Genomic DNA, 23,895 nt, shown 5'->3' on the forward strand with positions numbered 1-23,895 from the left:
ACCGCCTCCTGGGTTCAGGCAATTCTCCTGCCTCAGCCTCCTGAGTAGCTGGGATTACAGGCACGTGCCACCATGCCCAGCTAATTTTTTGTATTTTTAGTAGAGATCGGGTTTCACCATGTTGACCAGGATGGTCTCAATCTCTTGACCTCGTGATCCACCCGCCTCGGCCTCCCAAAGTGCTGGGATTACAGGCTTGAGCCACCGCGCCCGGCCTTTTTTTTCTTATATTTCATTTGTTTGTTGTGTGTCTGCCCCACTAGAATATAAATTTCATGAATGCAGAGATTTAACCACTGTGTCCTCTGCACTTAAACAGTTCTGGTGAGCCCAGAGCAGGCCTTCAATAAATATCTGCTAACTGAGCAAAAGAAGAAATGTTTATTATGATTATTCTGAGAAACATCTGGGCATTAGCTGTCTTACATTAACATTTTCCGTGACTGAGCGAAAAATCCTCTTTATATGTTACTTACCAATGTGCTTTACTGAATGAATCCTATGCTCTTTTAGAAAATGTTTTTCTTGCTTCCACAATAATCTACTTGCCTTTGCTTTTAAACTTGTTTTTGCAATGCTACAGGCCTGGTCACATATAGGAAAAAAATATATTTTCTGAACTCTTTTGAGTCTCTAAGTTTGTAAAGTGAAATATTTGGTTCCAGGACTTCTTAACCACGGGGCAGAAGACAAACTGCTTTATTATAATAGTGTCTGCACAAACACTTTATTATAATAGTGTCTGCACCTTGGCTCTTTGTATAGCGTAGCGTGAATGGACCACAGCAAGACAGCCCAGCCTTAGTTACTGCACACTTATGACATGTATACATCTTATTCAAGGCCCGCTATTACTGTAGTGATATCAGATCATTTCTGTGATATATTACACCAGTGATATCAGTTCTACGATATATTAGTTTGGGAGCGGTTAGAAATTGAAGAGGAAGGCCAGGCATGGTGGCTCATGCCTGTAATCTTAACACTTTGGGAGGTAGAGGGAGGATGACTGCTTGAACCAGGAGTTTGAGGCCAGACCAGGAAGTACAGGGAGCCCCCATCTTTACAAAAAAATAAAATAATTAGCTGGGCATGGTGGTGCATGCCTGTGGTTTCAGCTACTTCAGGAGGCTGAGGTGGGAGGACTCCTTGAGCCCAGGAGGTAAAGGCTGCATTGAACTGTGATTGTACCATTGTACTCCAGCCTCAGTGACAGAAAGTAATTTTCACTTGCAATTCAGGGATGACCACTGTATAGGTTTCCTTCCAATGTGTCTAAAGACCCCAAAAGGAATAGCTGAAAGGTGTTGGTACTACGCCTTCATTTTAAGTCTTTGGTTGATTGAAACTAAATGGAATTTAACAGGTTAAGTGGCTATGAATACCCCGAATTGATTACAGAGAAAAGCTCATTCTCTTATTCTTAGGCCTGTCATACTCTAGCGGTACATTAAACATAAGGAGATATTTGTAGAAACTACTAGAGACATGCTAAGAAAACAATCTATAAAACCAATTTTTGAGACAGACTATATATGTCACTTTCCAATTTGATCATGAATTTTAACCAATAAAACACATGACTGAAATATTGAATCTTATTTCAAATTATATTTTTATTCAATACATGATAGTTTTCAAGGAAGCTAAGTTTCAATCAAAAAATATGTAAGAGAAATATATATATAATGGGGGGCAGCAAGATGACAGATTGGAAAAGTTATGAGAATGATAGGGTGATCTAGGTGGGAAGCAGATGGGAAGTGAATTGGAGCAGTGGCAGTGAAACTGCAGGAAAATGTACAGATCTGAGAGTATTTAGATGATGGAAGCTACAGAGACTGAGTGAATCAAGGCCGGTGGTAGTAAAGAGAAAGAAGGAGTGAAGGAAAATCTTCAGGCATTTGGTGTGAACAGTTGGGTAGAAGGGCACTTAGATCGGCAATATGAGAGGTCTGGGCAGACTGGGGCTATCCCCCAGAGGGAGTGGTGGGGGCTGTGTATGTGGAAGGAGCTTGTTAATAAACTCTTTTGGGACGTGCTGAATTAGAGGTTCTGTGAGCAACAGGTGTTGGTGTCTAACAGGTGGCTGGCTATGTAGATCCTGAGCTAACTCTCTCCCAAACGGTTCTGTCCTTGAGATTTAGACTTAAATATTCAAATGCCTGACAGGTAACTCCACTGAGAGGTCTGACACACTCATACTGCCTCACAGTGAATGTCTCATCTCCCTGCGCCCCCTCCCTCCACCTTCTCATCCCGCTCTCTGCCACTACATTCACTCCCCTACCCCTCACCTGTCCAAGGGTGGTGCCGCCATATTGCTTGGACTCATGCAATAAACTGCTTCACATCCTCTTCGTTTCTATATACCCAGTGTCCAGGGCAAGCAGCGCCTGGGGACCCAGCTCAGTGTGCCCCAGGTACTTGGAAATAGATCTCAGAGAGATAAGCTAGGAAGTCATCAGATGATAGGTCAGAGCTCAGATAATGCAGTCAAGTCTGACTGTAACCTGACTAAAGAAGGATGAAGGGGCCGGGTGCGGTTGCTCAAGCCTGTAATCCCAGCACGTTGGGAGGCTGAGGTGGGCGGATCACCTGAGGTTGGGAGTTTGAGACCAGCTGACCAACATGGAGAAACCCTGTCTCTACTAAAAATACAAAATTAGCCAGGCATGGTGGTGCATGCCTGTAATCCCATCTACTTGGGAGGCTGAGGCAGGAGAACCGCTTGAACCTTTAGTGGAGGTTGTGGTGCTGAGATTGCGCCATTGCACTCTAGCCTGGGCAACAAGAGTGAAACTCCATCTCAAAAACAAAACAAAACAAAAAAACAACAACAAAAAGAAAGATGAAGGATGAGTTAGCAATGGAGCTCAGCAAGGCAGAGTCAGAAAAGGAAATTCTGGTAGCATTATCCACAGCATGGTGGTCCCTGGGGGTGCAGGCAGACAGACACAAACACCAAGTCCTTGTGGCAGAGTATCCCTATGATGGAGAACGAGTATGAAGCTCTAATATTCTGGTCCTCCTTGCCTTAAGTTTACTCATTTCCCTTGCTCACCAGGTAATCTCTGACTAGAATTAGGCTTGCCATGCATATTTGCCTACAGGAAAAGAGGCACTAATCAGCAAGGATGATTATCCTGTACATCTGAGAGTATGCATCAGTTACCATCACAAATCATTAAATTAGCATTCCAGCCTGCGAATGGGAGTCTCTGTGAACTTATTAATGCATGCCTCAGGATCTGAGAGGCAGGTGCATGCCTTGGTATGCTGACAAATTCAGTATCTAAGAGTTCTATTTTACTTTTCTCCCATGATAAAAATGATATGTATTCATTATTGCTTTCTCTTTTCCACTTTGTCTTTGTTTCTAAAATCACTCATAATTTCAAACATCATCCAAAAACAACTACTACTAATTGTCAGGATGTTTCCTTCCAATCTGTTTTCTATGCATAAGGAAATAATGTTTAGCAATGATTTCATTTCTTTTTTGTAAAAATGAAATACAGATTTGCAATCCCAAATGACAAAATTCCTAGTCAGCTGTGTAGAAAACAGTTTTGGCTGCTTTCCTCATGCCAAAAAAAAAGTTGACTACATTGTAGTAAAATAACTAATTTCTGCAACCTGACCAAGAAAGAGGTTCCCTGTTTCCAAGACCTTGGCAAGAATCATAAGCAAAAAGGGCAATCTAATTCAGCTTTTATGAGAGTCACTGGTTAACCTCCAAAAACTGTAATTACCCAACTAGCTACATGCTACACATTATCCTTCTAAGCTCAAATTCATGTCCCTAGTAAAAATATCTAATATGTATGTGTCTGTGTAGGCACATTAGGTGCTTTCCTAATTTTCCCATTCTTTCAATATTTATTAGCTAGTCTTCTTCCATAAAGAGCTCTGTCATAAACTCTTTGGTTACCCTGAAATATGAATCATAGAAGACACTCTGAATAAATGTTGATTCTTTCCCTTAATTCATTAAGTTTAAATTCTTGATGCTCAGAAACGTTAAGTGCTCAGTAACTGGGAACTGATATCGTTTGTGTGCCTTTGGCTTTGCTGCAATTTAGACATTGTACTATGATGTAAACAAACAAACAAATGAAAATAATCACCAAAAAGTTCCACAGTTTTATTTTCTTTAACCCAAACTCAGTCACAAGCAGCTGAGGCTGACAAGTCAAGGAGGCGTACATACCTCATTCTCTGATGAACTTGCAGAGAGAAGCACCTCTTGGGCATCAAAGAACTCAGAAACAGACTCTGACATAGAGAGGCGGCTCTCATTGGCTACTTGCTGTGATAGGGGGAGACTGACATGGATTTGCTCACCAGCCTGCAGAAGACAGAAGAATAAAGTGTAATTGCTTTTCCCCCTGTTAGAGTAGCTATTCCTTCGAATTAGCCATATTTCTGCTCTTTAATACTGTGTGTTAAAAAGTGGCAACCACGAGTAATTTTCACTTACAATTCAGTAATGACTACTGTATAAGTGTCCTTCCAAGGTGTCTAAAGTCCCCAAAAGGAATAGCTGAAAGGTGTTGGTACTGTGCCTTGATTTTAAATCTTTGGTTGATTGATACTAAGAGGAATTTTACAGGTTAAGCTGCTATGAATATCCTGAATTGATTATAGAGAAAAGTTCATTCTCTTATTCTTAGGTCTGTCATATTCTAGCAGTAGATTAAACATAAAGAGGTATTTGTAGACACTACTAGAAACGTGCTAAGAAAACAATCTATAAAACCAATTTTTGAGACAGACTATATATGTCACTTTCCAATTTGATCATGAATTTTGATCAATAAAACACATGACTGAAATATTGAATCTTATTTCAAATTATACTTTTATTCAATAAATGATAGTTTTCAAGGAAGCTATTTAAGTTTCAATCAAAAAATTATGTAAGAGACATATATACATGTCTAATGAATGACTATATATATATATACACATATATATTACACATTTCAGGTTGAAAAGAAGATTCCAACTGAGATTATCAAATTACTTTTGAATGACAAATTTTCTGGGCAGTTGAGTGAATATAAGTATGAGAACACAGGGCCCATGGAGGTGAACAGATATTTAGGGTGGAAAACTTAAGTCAAAGAAGTTGTCTTGGAATAATGTTTCCTAAGAAGTTAGAACCCTGTACCTATAGATTTCTAGTAAAATGTATGTTTTTGGTACAAACATAACCTTTATATCAGTTAAACATCTCATTTGTTATATATATATCATCACTGTATATAAGGCTCTAACATTACTGTTGAAAAGTGTTAAGTTCTCATGCTATAAAATAATTTTATGAAGAGTCATAAACAGAATTATATACTTAAGTTTAGCCCAAATACTGAATGTTCTCCTATTCTCTTAACATTTCTTCAGTCTGAAAAACAGAATAATAATACCACCTAACACAGAGTGTTGTTGAGGGTGTCAAATGAGGTAACATATGCAAAGTCGTTAACACAATACCTAGCACATAGTAAGCATTCATTCACTTGACACGTGTCAGCTATTAATTAGCAGCAGCAGCAGTAGCTGTAGCAGCACCATTAGTATTATCTTAACAAGGTCAGGTGACTTCTTTCCTTAAATAGGGCTTTCAAAACAAACCTTACACTTTTGCTTAGCAACTTCTCAGCTAAAAAGGTTTTTTTTCCCCCCAACATTTCACTGGCCATTTGATGCTACTGAACATTTCTAATGATGAATGAGATAGACACTGAAAATTAAAAAGCTGGATTAGATATATAAATCAAATATTCAGTGGGATCAGGTGAACATAGGAATAAATAAAAATAGACACTGATCACCAGGAATAAAGGACGTCAAGCTCCTATATATCTTTTACTTCAAAGAACATTGAACTGTCAGCAACACAAATATTCATGGAAGGAACCTTATTAACAGTGAAAGAACTGGATATAAATAAACAAAAATATGCAGTAAATTTAGGCGGAAAAAATAGGTACTCTGCATCTATTCACAATGAGTCTTACCTCATCAGGGCTAGGAATAATATTTACACTGACAACCTGATCACAAATAATAGACTCTGAATGTATTCTGTTCAACCGACTCCTTAGTTCAGCATTCTGGTTGAGTGCCTTAAAATAATAAAAACCAAACATGTAATTTAAAAATAATAAGCAAGCATAAAACAGAACAAGTGTACAGGCACAAGTTAGACGGTAATGTCTGTGATGTTCTTAGCTCTAACTTTTGAAACCATCATGAGCCAGACCCTACCAGCAAGAAGGAAATACATGGCTCAAAATTAAGGTATTAATTTTTTATAATATAAGATTGCTACTTTTCAGGTTAGTGGGCTGAAAGAGTTAATAGATTTCATAAAAGTGATTCATGAAATTTTCTTTCCCTCAGAGTGAGGCCCATAAACTTAAGCCCAATCTAACACTACATATATATTACTTTTTGCAGCCTGTGATGAAAAATATTGTTTTCATTGAAAATTCTTTCACATTTTTAGTTTCTGAGGCTTGGAAGTTGTTTCAAAGCTGGGTAATTACCTTAAAAATTAGTTAGAAATCGAATGAACTTGCTTTGGTTTATAGAATTATATTTTAGTCTGTTTAAAGAAAATATCTGTATTTTCATTTTCCAGGAGCACATAATTAATACATATGACAGTGCTGCAGAACTAACAAGTGCAAACAAAAAGATGTCTTCACTGAACAGTGTAGACATTGACAACCATAATAAAGAACATAACACTGAAAGTACAACAACTCTAAGTTCTCTACGTGACACTACCTCCAACATGCTTTGAGTTAGTATCAGCAAAACACTACTTGCTACAACACAATTTATTATGTGGAGCAACCGCATTTATTACAAGAAGAGAACAGTTTTACATAAGCATGGCATCCCCACAAGGACCCTGTGGACTAAGGTATAGTGAGTCCTCTGAGAACAAACATCCATCCCACTGATATACGGAAACATGTTCCATTTGTAGAGTACAGATGTAGCTAGCTGGAATTATATCAAGCCTCAAGTTAAAGACCTGTGAGAAGATAAAGCCCAGTGAAAAAATCGCCTTCTTTTCCTTCCCATTAAAATCAGCAATTAGAAGATGTAAAGATATAAATGTCAGTGCCTAGTAAAGAGGGCATCTGCTCCAGGGAATGGCCATTCTGCTTCATTCAGAGCCAATGACTACAGTAAACCAATACATATACAAATATAATCTCATAATTACAACACTGTACCTATTAAAATACCCAGGGTAAATACAAAGTAGCTAAACTCTGCCTGCACTGAGGAGCGCTTACTCCTTGAGCGTGGAGCACAGAACAGCCTCTCCTCTCCTCTCTCCATCCTGGTCCCCTTCCCTCAGCCCAGCTTTTGCTTTTTGAGGACAGAACTATCACTTGCAGCTTTTGGCTTTTATTTGAAGCTGTTACAACCAGTTTGTAAAATATGTCAAATCATATACTTGATCTGGAGGGCTGTCATATTGATGGATTAAAGGTGGATACAGATGCTACAGTCATTACATTTGGAGATAGGAGGAAATACATCTCTGACTATCTGAGAAAACAGAAATGTTTTAGGGAGAAAAAGGTGATAACATTCTTAGTAAATAAACCATGTGCCTCAAAGGAAGACTCCTAGCATCTTTTTAACCTGAAAAAGTGCTCAGGATCGTTTTTCTTGGAGCTAAATCTCAAACACTTAGAATTAGAAACAACAACAACATTGCAATACTATTTTCTGTTGTGAGTACTATAGGCCTTTGGTCCTGTATGTTAGGACCACAAAAGATTTTATTCTTGATTCTTTCTCTGCTTACAAGTAAATGCAAAGTTGCTTTAGTTACTGAAATATTTGGAACCAGTTACGTTTTGCTGTCATATTAAGTGGGAGGTTTATGGTAAGGTATATGATAGTTTTAATTGCTGAATCGGTTTTTTTGGTTGTTGCTTGCTTTGAGACAGAGTCTTGCTCTGTCACTCAGGCTGGAGTACAGTGGTGTGATCTCAGCTCACTGTAACCTTGGCCTCCTGGGTTCAAATGATTCTCATGTCTCAGCCTCCTAAGTATCTGGGATCCTAAGTATCAGGTGTGCACCACCACACCTGGCTAATTTTTGTGTTTTTAGTAGAGATGAGGTTTCACCATGTTGGCCAGACTGGTCTTGAACTCTTGACCTCAAGTGATCCTCTGGCCTCAGCTTTCCAAAGTGCTGAGATTACAGGCAGGAGCCACTGTGGATGGCCCAGAATCACAATCTTGACCTGAGGGTTTTATACAAACCTCAAATAATGGTTCCTCCAAAGTAGCTACACGTTCTGTTGCCACTCTAAAGTGTGTTAACAAAATAATGCTACAAAAACTCAAGGGTGAGGCTAAGTAGTGGTTTTCTTCAAGTTGGGAATGCTAAAGATAGTTTGCCGTTTATAAGGAAATCTTGCTCTGGATATTCAAAAAAAATTAATTCTTACTTAAGCTCTAATCTTATTCCATGTTCATTAAATGTGATCCTGCCTACAGGTATGTGTGATGGGCACAAAAGATAACATCTAGCCATTAATATCAATGAAAAATAAGGTAAAAGGTTTTTAAAATTAAAATTAATTTATTCTTTTTTAGATGTGATGTGAAAAATAACAATTCTGGCCTTGGAGTCAGAAGATCTGGTTCTCTTGATCTCAGGGCTAAGTGGTCTTGACCAAGTTACTTAACCTTTCTGGGGTTGTATGAAATAAACATATAAATTGATTGAAATGCTAAGTCAGACTCCTGAACAGTGCTTCTTGGTTATCATTATGAAGATCAACTAGAATCCAGAATAGTGTAAAAATAATTCTGGGTTTGGGAATTTTCTGATGCTTAGATTATGGTTCATAGGAATTTCTATAGTTTATGGGGGAAATCATCAGTATTTGGCTCTCTGATAAGAGCATAATCAAGGTATTTTTACATTCTATGCAAAGTTTTCTTTGGCATTCATTGGGATGGTCTGAAGAGAGTTTTATCACCTATGTTTTTACTTAATTCCCTTATTGTTGAAACCCTGTTCTCTCTTCTATTAATGGCAAAAAGAGTAGCATGGGAACAAAAGAAAGAAATATTCATTAAAATATTTCTTATTAAGATGAAGGCTGGCTGTGGTGGCTCATCCCTGTAATCTCAGCACTTTGGGAGACCAAGGCAGATGGATCACTTGAGGTCAGGAGTTTGAGACCAGCCTGGCCAATACGTTGATACCCCATCTCTACTAAAAATACAAAAATTAGCCAGGTGAGGCAGCACACACCTATAGTCTCAGCTACTCAGGAGGCTGAGGTGGGAGAATCACTTTAACTCTGGAGGTGGAGATTGCAGTGAGTCAAAATTGTGCCGCTGCACTCCAGCACAGGCAACACTGCGAGATTGTGTCTCAAAAAAAAAAAAAAGTATTTCTTATTAAGATGAATAAAAATAGAAGTATTTTTAATAAATGTTTTTACATTTAATTTTTTTATGTTTTTTTCAAACTTCAAAACTATTGTTTTTTAAATGTTGGCTAATACTTAAAGCCAAAGATCTGCTTTAGTTTACCACTACTGGTAAGGAATTATACTTTCCTGCCAAAATATTAACATTGTGCCACAAGAAAACAGTTTGGTTCTATTTTAAGTACATAATGATGCATTGTTAGTTCTTATTTTGATCACTTTTAGAATTGAGACAAAAGTAGAAAACTCATCTCTGCTGCTATGATTTCAAGCCAGATGTTAAGTATGTTGAGATCAAAGCTAAAAGTTTAAAAGACATCATTTTATTAACAATATCTATGCACTGGTAGAAAACAGTTGCTGTTACATAGCACAGGAAGCATGGAAGTCAAGACCGTTCCCACTCTGGCAACCCCAGTGGTGGAAGGTGTAAGCCGTCAACCGACCGAGCATGCAACAGCCCCTGTCTGCGCATCCTCCTCCTTTTGCCTTGATCATACAGGCTGTTTTTGAAGTTTGCTGCATCCAAGTGCCATGAGCTTTCTGGTGCAGTGCTCTCAGGTAGTGCTTAGGTCTACATTTATTACTTCCTGCCCTGAAAATTATTTTATCTAATAATATCATGTTTCTATAATAATATCATGGAAACTTTGAAACAAGTATTGTCAGGGAAATGATGCTCTTAGTGACAACAGAAAAGGGCCTAGAAGATGGCAGAAATAATGTAGGGAATGTACCCAAGAGGAGTGAACAGTGGCATAAGCAAGGAAAAAGGAGGCAGAGGATCAGCCCCTGGCACCAGCCAATGAGCAAGAAGAGCTATGAAGACTTGTCAGTAATAACACTGCTGTTAGTGGCATACAGTACCTAACAGGGAGGAAGCACCTTGAAGCCAGGAACTGGGCACAGATTCTCCATTCAGCAGCTTTTATGCATATTTTCACCACTTGCTTTACTAAGCTTGAACTGCACTAAAAACTACAATGCATGCTCTTTTCCACACACCTCATGTCCCTTATGCACATTTCAAGTCTAATAGATCTAAGAAACACACAATTCCTTTCCAACATATAAAAGAAGTTACTGTCTTAAGGATTTGAGCCAGAATCAATTACCTAAATTGCCACCTCCTTAGCTGCTGACTACCATTCGTCAACCCTTGCAGGTAATTCCTAGGTGAAGATTTATCTTAGACTGGGTGAGACTCTGGCAAAAACATTTTACTAAACAGAACTGTGGGTTCTGGGAGAAAAACATAGAAGCCTAATGGCTGGAGAAGGATATGAAACATATGGCAAGATGAAATCATCACAAATTTAAACGCTTTAGATAAAAATAAAATTAGCTCAAAAGGAATGAGAAAATGAGCATGGAAACTGTCAAAGCTAGAGCTGTCAAAAACCAAATCTTGGGTCTCTCTTACAAATCACTTGTTTTTTCAATTATAAAAATACTCTTATGGTATATTTGGGAAATGCAAAATATAGACAAATTTTTAAAAAATTCACCTTACTACCAGACTGTTGGTAGTTTGGCCCATTTCTTTCTAGAGTTTTTTCCGCTGTATTTTTTCATATTGTTTAATGAGTACACAGTTTACATACCATATCTGCCCTTAATTCTTTGGACATAAGCAGTTGTTTTATGTTTCAAACTTTTCACACACATAGTTAGTTGCATTAGCAAGAATTTCCTACTATTGGATACTTAACGCTGTTACTGATTTTTACTAGTATAAATAATACTACCATGAATATTTATGTGCACAATTGTTTTTTAAATTTCAGCATTAATAGACATGTCAGCCATGGACCTACAGGCTAAAAGGGTAAAAACATCTTAAGGCTTTCAATAATATTGCTAAATTATGTTCAAAATGACAACAATTTAAAGTTAATAGAAGATATAAAGGATTCTATAAAGAATATCTCCATATACAATAAATTTGGCCATGTCTCAGGGAACTATGGAATTCAGGAACAAACAAATACACTTGCAACTTTTATCTCATCACAGAATAATTATTTGGGTATGTGAAATGTTGTAGACAGGGAGGATGGCTGACATGGGATTTTAAATTATGCTACTATATAGTATGTTAAGCCAATTTTTGCTTCAATTCTCATAATTACTACATTTTGTTGATTCTAAGATGCACACTTTCCCCCACATTCACCGCCTCTGAAGCACTGTGTCAGCTCAACTGACAGTAGTGTTTTTCTTTTCCTTTCTCAGTAATGCACAAAATGATGATGCATCTAACAACTAATGGCATCTTGATTTAATAAAATACAGTGATTCTAGCTGGAATAGATGGGTCATATTCCGTTATTCACATTTATATAGGCCCAACTCTCACTGCATTTAACACAAGCTGTGCACAATTTCTGGGGCCAAGAATCAAACTAGTAACAGTGATAAAGTGTAATATACTGAAGACAGGCTCAAGATGACTTGGATTTTTATTATTATGGTAATCTGGGGTGCTGAGGTTGCCTTAGTCTTATTACAGACTATTTCATTTTGGTGTTCAGGGTACTGAATTAAACAAGACATAAGCTGGGCACAGTGATTCATGGCTGCAATCCCAGCACTTCAGGAGGCCAAGGTGGGCAGATTACTTGAGGCCAGGAGTTTGAGACCAGACAAGGCAACATGGTGAAATCCCATCTCTACTAAAAATATAAAAAATTAGCGGGATGTGGTGGTACATGCCTGTAATCCCAGCTAGTTGGAAAGCTGCTGCAGGAGAATCACTTGAACATGGGAGGCGGAGGCTGCAGTGAGCTGAGCTCGCACTGCTGCACTCCACACAGGGCCATGGAGTGTGACTCTGCCTCCAAAGAACAACAACAACAAGAAGATATGAAATTATAGCTAATGTGAAATAAAGTCATTTATAGGGGACAGATGACACATAAAATGTCCTGTCCTACAGGCTTGAGTCCAACATGTAGGCTCCCTCTCAAGTGTGAAAGTTTATTTAAGTTTACGGGAGTTAAATAACAGAATTATATATGATTTTGTGTACATACAGATCAGGAAAGTAATATTACTTTCTTATTTATTTATTTATTTATTTTGAGACAGAGCCTTGCTCTGCTGCCCAGGCTGGAATGCAGTGGCATGATCTCGGCTCACTGCAACTTTTACCTCCCGGGTTTAAGCAATTCTCCCACCTCAAGTAGCTGGGATTATAAGGGCCCACCACCACACCCAGCTAATTTTTTGTATTTTTAGTAGAGACGGGGTTTCACCATGTTGGCCAGGCTTGTCGAAGTAATATTACTTCAGAAGAGCAATTCATTAGACTGTCCAGCCTTGCAAATGTAGTTTGCTCAAGGCAGGTAACAATTTATGATGAGCATGTTGTAAAAATGCTAATTTCAAATATTTTATACGCTATGTGCCTTCAAAAATGACGATAAAATTTGCTGAGTTTGATATACTTAAATACTTGTTGAAGTACTGCACTTTAATCATTAGACATTTATCAAATAGGACTTATGTCAAATAAAACCTAAGCTTTAAAAATGTTAGACTACTTAAAGAAGTTTTTTTGTTTGTTTGCTTTAGAGACAGGATCTTGCTCTGTAGCCCAGGATGGAGTGCAGTGGCACTATCATGGCTCACTGTAATCTTGAACTCCTGGGTGCAAGCAATTCTCCTGCCTCTGCCTCCCAAAGAATTGGGATTATAGGTATAAGCCACTATGCTTGGCCTAAAGAAGTTATTTAAATTCTGTCTTTCTCCCTCCTTCCCTCTCTGGGGGACACCTGGCTTTTTTTCTGGACCCCAGAAGAATATCTGGGAGTTTAAATGATGACATTTGAATACAGACCAAACATGTCTTTAGACTACCTAAAATGACACTATAACGTGAAGTTATACAAATTCAAAAACCTACTCAGAACAAGGAAAACAATGGTCTCAATGTACTCAAGCTAATTAGCACTTGTTCAATCTTAAGTGCTGCATTTAAAAAGGGACAACGAGAACAGTTGCTTTCTGCCCTATTTCCTTATCTGCTGGCTCCTTTTTCTCAAGATAAAAACATGCTGAGATGACGGCCAAATTCCAAGGCTGACAATCAGTCCATACATTAGTTGCTGCTAAACTGGATTCTGTTAACCTTTTTCTTCTTGAGACTATTGAAACTCCCCTTGGTCTCAATGGTCACTGCCTCTAAATCCTCTGGCTGCTTCCCCTGTGTCTCCATCAAAGACTTCTCTTTCTTGGCCTGTCTTTTGTTTTATTTATTTTATTTTTGAGACAGAGTCTTGCTCTGTTGCCTAGGCTGGAGTGCACTGCCGTGATCTCAGCTCACTGCAATCTCTGCCTCCTGGGTTCAAGGGATTCTTGGTGCCTCAGCCTTCTGAGTAGCTGGGACTACAAGCATGTGCCATCAAGCCCAACTAATTTTTGTATTTTGAAGAAATGGGGTTTTGCTATGTTGCCCAGACTGGTCTCAAACTCCTGACCTCAGGTGATCACCAGTCTCAGCCTCCTAAAGTGATGGAGTTACAGGCATGAGCCACCATGCCTGGCCACTTGGCCTGTCCTTCAAATGTTAATGTTCTCTATAGCAGCAGGAGTACCACTGACTCTTTTATTCTGACTGCAATGCAATTCCTCAACATCTACAACTTCCCTGATATGCAGGGGGATCCATCTTCCTCTCTAGCCTAGACCTGTTTTCTGAGCTCTAGATCTAAATATCTAATTGCCCACAGACATCTCAATCTCCATAGAAATCCATCATCATATACCCAAAGCAAACCACCTCCTCTTATAGTCCCATCTTGGGGAAAATAGTGATCACATACCCAGTTATCCAAGTAAAAACCCTGGACTCTCTTGACTCTCTGTTCTTGTCCCTCTCTAACATTCAGCTGATCTCCAAGTCATGCTGATTCTTTCTCCTGGGTGTCTTTGAAATGTATTCCCTCCTCTACCAATGCTGGCATGGCACTTCCTCAGTTTAGGAATATTATCTCAAATGTACAATCTATTCTCAAATTATCTCAAATACCATAAGAAGCGGTCCAACTAGTCTTGCCTCCCAATTCCACCTACCCTCCATACTGGACCAGAGTAATCAAATATGCAGAAATATGCCATAATATTTCTAATTTCTGGCATTATTATTTATCAGCTAAAAATTTTAAGCATTCCCATCACTGATAAGATAAATCCAAAATCCTTTGTGTAGTCCCTGATGAGCTCGTTCTTGCCTACTTAATCTGCTGCTCTTTCTTTTTTTTTGAGACGGAGTCTTGCTCTGTCACCCAGGCTGGAGTGCAGTAGCACAATCTTGGCTCACTGCAACCTCCCCCTCCGGGGTTCAAGTGATTCTCCTGCCTCAGCCTCCTGAGTAGCTGGGACTACAGGTGTGGACTACCATGCCTGGCTAATTTTTGTATTTTTAGTAGAGATGGGGTTTCGCCATGTTGGCCAGGATGGTCTTGATCTCCTGACCTCATGATCTGCCTGACTTGGCCTCCCAAAATGTTGGGATTACAGGCATGAGCCATGGCACACGGCCAATCAGCTACTCTTAAAAGTCATTCTTCCTTGTTCATCCCATACTTCCTCCACTATGAACTACCTGCCATTCACCAGACACCTCTCCAATTGCCTAACCATGAATAACAATTTGTTAGAAAGGAGTGAACTGTCAGTAAACTTAAAGACCTTAAGCAAAGGCTGCTGTGGTTTCCAAAAGAGAGTCCGCACTTGGAGGTGATGGAAATAGATGGCCAGCAGAGGTGCAACACATACAGGAACATCACCAAAATGCTGGGATAACACACAACTGCAAGCACTGAATTATCTATTGGGTAGGGTGTAATGGTCTATTTGAAACTTAGTAGTTCCAAATTATTTTCACATCTTTTACGGCTAAAATTGAGATCTTTGGTAAAAAAAAAATAACAATCCAACAAAAATTTATTGAGGCTCTAACTTTAGATGCAAATATATATGTTTTGACAAGAGAGGGAAATATTTTAACTCCAAGGAAACACAGTTGATCAAATTTTGCTTTACTTTACTTTTATTATGTTAGCAGCAGGCCCTTCCTTGTGAGCCGCTGCTGTCTACTCAGGCCCAGTTCAAGGCCTGATTCCTCCAAGAAGCCTGATCTGTGGCTCTGCTCTCAGCTCAGGGCTCTCCCATTCCTCTGAGCAACCAGAGCCCTGGAAATCTGCCCCACCATGTACTGCTCTGAATGTACTACAGCATGCTCCATTTCCCTGTTTCCTGGGTAAATACTGCTCATCTCATGAATCAGATCATAAGCTTCCTGGGAACATGGCTAGGGCTACTTTTACCCTGGTGCTCTGTAACTTGCATAATACCTGGCATATAGTCACCTGAATGGAATACAATGAAGAGGGGAATTAATAAATGAATAATTGTTGTAAAATTTCTCATTATTATTTCTAATCTCACCTGAAGTCTGACCCAAGATCTCTACCATTCTGTTTCACCTACAAGCAAATACAAGCAAGCAAGCAGGCAAGCAAGAAACAAATGCATTTTCTTGTTTTTCTTAGCAAAGCTTGACTTCTATCTCTAAGCCTCCATCATTAAATACATCTGAAGGAACCACTGCAACATTTAGGGGGACAAGAATGTATTTTATGTGTTTACAAGATGACATAAATTAATTAAATTTGAAAGTTTACTTGACCATTATTTTGATCTTCTGATTCACAATACTTTCAGCATAATGATTTGGAAGACCAATTAACATCAACTGAGTGTTCAATCGATCTGTGACAGGAGAAGGGTCCAGGGAAAGCCATTAAAATGTTCTTATGAATTAAGCCCCTGCAAACTGGCAGAACCATAGCGGCTTTTCACGCTCATGCTCCTGAGGCCGCTGGCTTTGTACTGGCAAGCAGTACATGCCCCTCAGCTGACAGTGTTTTATGGATAATGCAGAAAGTGTGGCCCAGATAACAACAGCCATGACGTGAAACTTAACACTGAAAATACGCCAACAGTTCAGGGACATAAAACATGGTGACATAGTGTAAGTTTACTTTTTAGGGACTGAGGGAAACTGTTCAAGCAAGATCTGCTCCACACAGAGAACCACTTACCCAGGATTTGCTTGCTCCTTCGCTCTGATCCAAGGCACCAGGAAGTGAACAATATTTTATATAAACACCAAGTTCTCACAAATCACATAACAACATTGAATTCTTAAACGAGTTAAAGTCAGTGCATTTATAGACTAACTAAAGAAAATACTTCTAAAAAACTACTCGTTTGAAAAAAGTGTAAGAATAGCTCTAAAGGATTTTTACCAGAAATTCCAACTTTGATATAGACACACAAGGATTTGATTAGTATTAATAAGATCAACTCAATAATATATATTGAAATATAAAAGTTTAGTTCAGGGAATATAACTTAGAAAGAAAACCTCAAGAGTGCAAATCAGAAAAGGAAAAACAGGTAATAGTAATCAGTAATTTTTAACAGATTAAGATGTATTGTAAGTGGGAAAAAACATTAGGTGTGGAAGATCTAGTACATTTTTTTATATTTATCATTGGACTGAACACATCCTAGAACACATTTCAGATATGTAGATCATATAAATGCATGTTTTTTGTTGTTTTTTTTTTAAACCAGGGGCTACTGTATAAATGACCTTAGAGAAGCATTAAGTGTTCAATTAGCCAAAATTACCCTTATAATGCTTACAACCAAGTTTGGTTTATTTTCACTCTTACCTTGACATTTTGGGGAAGAAAAGTAATAAAATCTAATACTGACTGCACTGCAGTGTTTTGGGGAAATTTCTGCAAACTGTGCTATCTCCATGACTAGCCGCCTCCCTGCCAGCCCTCCATCTTTTGGTCTTTTGTCTTACAGGGTTGGGAATGTGCCATGTACATGCAAACCACCCTCTTGTCTACCTGAGACAGTGACTGTCGGAGCCGTGCCATCTGCGTGCTGTGGCCTTTACTGTGATCCTGCTCAGAAACCATTTGCTTCAGCTTCTCCTTCTCTATAGCTATGCTATTAAACGCAGACTTCAAAAGAGAATGCACTGGGTAGGGAGAAAAGTGAGAAGCAACTGTCAGACACGTGCAGAAAGAATATACAACATTATAAACTTCTGAAGACTTTCACTCACAAATGGACATTTTCTTGAAAGGCTATGTAATGTTCTTATTAAAAATCAGCCTTCAATAAGAATCTTTATCCACACAAATACTATAATGGCAATTGATCAGGGTGAAAATTTTGGTTTTTATACCAGACAGGCCAACAAAAATTTGGAAGTAGCATGTAAAATATCAATATCAATGCAAAGTATCAATATTTAGAAATTAATTTATAATCCCTAGAAGGAAAAGGGGAAAGTTTACTTACCATATTTGATTATCACAGTTGAGCAGTACTGTGTAGCATAAAGTCTTACGTAAATCACTTAGCACTATCCAAAAATGATTTCCCAAAAGCATGCCCCCCAAAAAAGCATTTTATGTGTTCTGCCAACATAAAACAGGCAGCTGATCTAGAAATTTTGGCTAGTTCTCTTGGAGGTAGGAAATGATATGCCCTTAAGAACAGCACTTGCACTGCTTTCTCAGCCAGGAATATCTTGCTGTTAAAGTGCTTTGATTTAAGAGCAACAATAAAAACAACACCCCTCCCCATTTCCTACATGCCTAACAAATTAGCATTACTAACATATGAGGCAGTCTTCAATTGTGAACTACAAAAAGGTTGACTTTTCAATATCTATTTTTATAATAACAGTTTTTATAATATGCAAAGTCTTCTAAAATAGGTATTTCCTTACTTGAGAAAGGTATTTATGAAAGTGGAAATTTTTAGCATAAAATACAGTGACTGAATTACAGGGGGAAGATGGCAGGTCACAAGGGACTCACGATCTACTGATTTATGTGCTACATTCTATTGTCATCAATTTAAAGGTAATAACTTGATAGCTGGATTATGTTAACTCTGCTGGTAGCTCTCAAAGCAAGCTCTTCATCCACTTTAAAATAATTCTCTCAAAAAAGTTCATGCAATAGTCATAGAAAAGTTCTTTTGTTTCTTTGCCTAGCATAAAGAATTTGTGTATCTGTTGAAAATATATAGTTTCAATAGGGGCTTAAAAATTTGTTATATTGTGTATATATTTAAAGTATATAGTATGATGTTATAAGATACATATAAGTAGCAAAATGGTTAGCTTTAAAAAATGTATTGTGTATATATTTAAGGTATACAACATGATGTCATAAAATACATGTATGCAATAAAAGTTACTATGGTGGAACAAATTAACATATCTATCCTCTTATCCATTTTTCTCTCCCTGTGGCAAGAACAGCTGCTATCTATTCATTTAGCAAAAATCCTGAATATAACACACCAATCATAACTGTAATCCTCACATTGTAGATTAGGTCTTTTCACTTGTCTGTCCTACATATTTGCTACTTTGTATCCTTTGACCTAACCCTCCCCTCTACCACCACCCTGGTAACCACTGTTTTATTCTCTATCTCTATATATTTGACTTAAAAAATATATATTCCATATATAAGTGAGATCATGCAATTTTTTTTCTGGGTTTGGCTTTTTTTTTTTTTTTTTTTGAGACAGAGTCTCACCCGGTCACCCAGGATGGAATGCAGTGACGCAAACCACTCATTGCAACTTCCGCTTCCTGGCATTTGTGTGCCTCAGCTGGGATTACAGGCATGCACCACCAGCCTGGCTAATTTTTGTAATTTTAGTAGAGATGGGTTTTGCCATCTTAGCCAGACTGGTCTCAAACTCTTGGCCTCAAGCAACCTGCTCTCCTCGGCCTCCCAAAGTGCTGGGATTACAGGCATGAGCCACCATGCTTGGCCAAGGCTTGCTTATTTCACTTAGCATAATGTCCTTCAGGCCCATCCATGCTATGGCAACCGGCAGGATCGCTTCCTTTTCAAAGGCCGAATAATAATCCATTGTATATGTGTATACCACAGTTTCTGTATCCATTTGTCCACTGACAGATACCTGGGTGGTTTCCACATCTTGGCTATTGTGAGTAATGCTGCAATGAACATGTGAGTGCAGATATCTTTACAATACCACCGTATTGTAAATTTCATTTCCTGTGAGTATATGCCCAGAAGAGGGACTGCTAGGTCATATAGTAGTTCTAGTTTTAATTTTTTTAAGAATCTCCGTACCGTTTTCCAGTGTATACGGCTGCACCGACTTATATTCCCAACAACGGTGTATAAAGGTTTCCTTTTCTCCACACCCTTGCCAACACTTGTCCCGTCTCTTTAGTAGCTATCCTAACAGGTGTGAGGTGGTGGCACATAGTAGTTTTGATTTGCATTTCCCTAATGATTGGTGATGGTGATCACCTTTTCATGTATTTGTTGGTCATCTTTATGTCATCTTTGGAGAAGTATCTACTCAGATCCTTTGCTCATTTAAAAATCAGGTTATATGTATTTTTTAAAAATTTATTTAATTTTTTTTTTAAAAAGGAATTTCACTCTGTTGTCTAGTGTGGTGTGCAGTGGCCTGATTACAGCTCACTGTAACCTCTAACAGCTGGGCTTAAGTGATCCGCCCACCTCAGCCTCTAGAGTAGCTAGGACTACAGGCACACATTACTATGCCTGGTTAATTTTTAAATTTTATTTTTTGTAGAGATGGAGTCTCACTATGTTGCTCATGCTGGTCTCAAATTCCTGGCCTCAAGTAAAGGTTACATATTTTCTTCCTATTGTGTTGTATAAGTTCTTTATACATCCTGGATATTAACCCCTTATCTGATACATGGTTTGCAAATATTTTTTTCCCATTCTGTAGGTTATCTTTTTATTTTGTTGATTGTTTTCTTTTCTGTGCAGAAGCTTTTTTTCAAAAAAAAATTTGTACAAGCTCTTTAGTTTGATATTTTTCCATTTATTTATTTTTTATTTTTAGCCTGAATTTTTGGTGTTATATCTAAGAAATCCATCACCGAGAACAATGTCAAGGAACTTTTTCCTCTATGTCTTCTTGTAGGAGTTTTATAGTTCCAGGTCTTACATTTAGGTCTTTTATCTATTTTGAGCTCATTTTTGTATGGTTTAAGATAAGGATCCAATTTCATTCTTTTCAATGTGGAAATCTAGTTTCCTCAGCACCTTTTATTGAACAAATTATCCTTTTCTCAAACAAATTATCCTTTTCTCATTGTGTCTTTTTGGTTTGTGAGGCTAAAAACCTCCAGCTCTATCCATGTTCCTGCAAAACACATGATCTTGTTCTTTTTTATGGCTGCAAGTATGAACATTCTAGTCACCTAACTTTTTGATCAATGCGCATGGAATATCTTTCATTTATTTGTGCCCTCTTTAATTTTTTTCACCAATGTTTTTTATAGTTCTCAGTGTACAGGTCTTTCAACTCCTTGGTTAAATTTATTCCTAAGTATTTAATTTTATCATAAAGAGGACTGATCTTGATTTATTTTTCAGCTATGTTGTTATTTGTGTATAGAATAAGAGAGTTTTGTATGTTCGTTGTATATCCTGCAACTTTAATGAATTCATTCATTAGCCCTAACAGTTTCTTGGTGGTGTCTTTGGGATTTTCTACACATAGGATCATGTCATCTGCAAATAGAGATCATTTTACTTCTTCCTTTCTGGTTTGGATAACTTTTATTTCTTTTTGTTGTCTAATTGCTCTTGATAGTACTTCCAGTACCATGTTGAACAGAAGTAGGAGAAGGACCACCTTGTCTTGTACCAGATCTTAGAGGAAAACCTTTCCATTTTTCCCCACTAAGTGATGTTAGCTGTGGGTTTTTCACAAATGGCCTTATGTTGAGAAACTTTCCTTCTATATCTAAACCATTATGAGTTTTTTTTTTTTAATCAAGAAATGGTATTGAATTTTGACAAATGGTTTTTCTGCAAATGATATGATTATGTGGTTTTTGTCTTCCAGTCGGTTAATGTGATGCATCATTCAACAGAAGCTTTAAAACTCTGTCGATACTTGAATTTCCTGGAAGCTTCAGGATTGCAACCAAATACACAAAGTTTTCCTGTGGCTGCCTTCCAAAGTAGCATCCCCCCTTAGCAGCTGTGCCATACTCATACTCAACTCACACTCTACCTTTTGTACCTTTTGTGGTCACACTCTACCTTTTGTACCCTTTTCCCCACAGTAGAAGTTACCGGCTATAAATCTATGCTGTTACATAAACAAATTAATAGTGCTCTAGTCTACTATCATAATTAACATCCTGCTAAGAAATGCAATGGACATACACCAGGAGTAAAATGGCAGGTAAGAGAGAGTTGGCCTTGCAGAAGAATCTCAACTGAGAAATCGAAGGGGTTTAGCTTAATTGTTTTTAGAGTTGTGGAATTAATGAAATCTGATAGCACATTTTCGCTGATGGTTTGAGATTGCAAATTTTGGCTGATTCCAGAGAGCTCCTCAGTGTGCCGCCTTCTTTTCCACCAGACTCTTGAGTCTCGGGGGAGCACCTGAGATGTTCCATTTAAGGTATTTGTGTCTAAAAGCAACACAACGCTTGTGTCTTTCTAGAATATTTCAAAAGACAATGCCTGAGAAGACACTATCTAAGAAGATACTATCTTAAGAAAGAATTTGAGTGGCTGAAAGTCCAATACTATGGCAGTAAAGGCAGCCTTGACTCCTTGACTTTTCTTGTTAAACACTGACAGGAGTGCTCAGTCCATCTACTCTCCACTATCCCGCTTATTTACCATACCCTACTGTCTATGGCTGATGATAACAATTTAATTCACACAAGAAGCCTCATTGAAAATTTAACATAAAGAAGAGACTCAAATATGGGATCAATTTTCCCCCAAATCTGAGCTGGCATATGGTGCTTTGACCAACGGAATACCGTGGAAGTAGAATGCTGCACCAGTGCCAGAGCTGGCCTTGAAGAGGACAAGCAGCTTCCACTGCCAGGCTTTTGGAGCCCTAAACTGCCATGGAGAGGAGGGGGGCACAGTTGTTGCAGCCTTCCAGCCATCCTGCCAACATGCTAGGCACAGGAGGGAAGCCACTTTTGGTCTTTCAGCCCAGCTCAGTATGCGGCCGAATCCTAGTGACTGGGCGTAACCAAGGACATGGCACAGAGGCTTCGCTGCTTAGCTGAGCCTTGCCTGAATTCCCGAGCAACAAATTGTAAAGTCCAATAAATGAGTGTTGTTTAATATAAAAAGAAATATTCAAACAGATTCTAAAGAGAACCAATAAATATGTATTAAATGATAACTAAGGGACATTCAAAAAAATATTGAGTAGCAGTATCTTGCCGGATTGCATACGATAACTTTTTTATCCCTCACCCCCACGGCACTTTTTTTCTTTAGTCAAAACTGTAAATCTGTGATGTATGATCTTCCAACAGGCAAGCATCATGTCCTATTGTATTTTTGTATATAGAATTTCAACAGCTGTATCAAACCATTTAATCTTTCTACCATTACCACAAAGACAAAGATAAAAGAACAAAGGATCGTCTTTCATCAAAGAAGAGAGCTTCTTTAAAGGGCACATTATTTTTGTTGTTACCTTTCTGTGCGATTAGACAAAATTCTTCCTGCAGCTTCGTATAATCTGTTGAACTCTCCAGAGGGTCAGTGAGGTGGCTAGGGGGAGTCTGAAATTCAATATCTGCACAAAGGTTGGGGTTGGAGGAATGCAAGCGAACTGGTGACATGGTAGCACTGAAAGGAACCTGAAAGGGGAAGATACAAATTATTAAAGAGCAACAGTGTACTGTTCCACATTCTCCTACACAAAAAAGACCTCTCCCATTCTCCAAAACAATTGATTCCTCTCTGATGACATACATGGAGACACTCAGTACTCATTTATTTTGCAGGCGGTTGGAGTGGGAAGAGGGAGTCTCATTTCCCATTGTTGATTCAGAACTGCCACAGACTCACCGGTTTTTCACTGTTACAGAGAGAGACGACTATATAGAATGACAGGAAGAAAAGACATAATCTCAGGCAAGCTTAAACTCTGAACTCATACTTGCACCTCAAAAATAACTGGCAGAAAAACAGCAGTCTGAACTGTGATGTAGCTGACCTTCTCTTATGGTCTGGACTATCTGAGCCTAGAGCAGGATCTTACTAAACCTGTAAAAATTCAAAGATGCATATACTGGAAGATTCACGTACTCTGTAGCCATTAAATAAAACACAAATCAGCCTTAATAGTAAATACAGTAATGGCTTAAAGAGGTTCACACTTATTTTAGAAATTGACTTATTAAAATTTATATTAGTAAATGAAATATATATAAATCACTGTGGTTTACCTTTGTATGTAACTTATATGCAACTCTATTACATATATGTACATGGCT

At 38.2% G+C, this 23,895-nt stretch overlaps 1 protein-coding gene across 17 annotated transcripts in view; it reads right to left on the minus strand.

Moving 5' to 3' along the window:
- Positions 1–23,895, minus strand: part of OSBPL6 (oxysterol binding protein like 6) — a 206,058-nt gene that overhangs the window by 20,207 nt on the left and 161,956 nt on the right. For 10 of the 17 annotated variants that reach the window (XM_032292814.1, XM_032292815.1, XM_032292819.1 and 7 more), the window contains 5 exons: positions 23,091–23,256; positions 17,426–17,559; positions 16,601–16,624; positions 6,027–6,134; positions 4,214–4,351 (listed from right to left, as the gene is read on the minus strand). In XM_032292814.1, coding sequence (XP_032148705.1) covers positions 4,214–4,351; positions 6,027–6,134; positions 16,601–16,624; positions 17,426–17,559; positions 23,091–23,256 — 570 coding nt within the window. The remainder of the gene's footprint in view (positions 1–4,213; positions 4,352–6,026; positions 6,135–16,600; positions 16,625–17,425; positions 17,560–23,090; positions 23,257–23,895) is intronic. The other 7 variants (XM_032292828.1, XM_032292824.1, XM_032292827.1 and 4 more) reach the window with 2 other exon arrangements.

This window comes from Sapajus apella, unplaced genomic scaffold (genome assembly GCF_009761245.1).
Source record: "Sapajus apella isolate SASKATOON/1434 unplaced genomic scaffold, GSC_monkey_1.0 scaffold28, whole genome shotgun sequence".
NCBI lineage: Eukaryota > Metazoa > Chordata > Mammalia > Primates > Cebidae > Sapajus > Sapajus apella.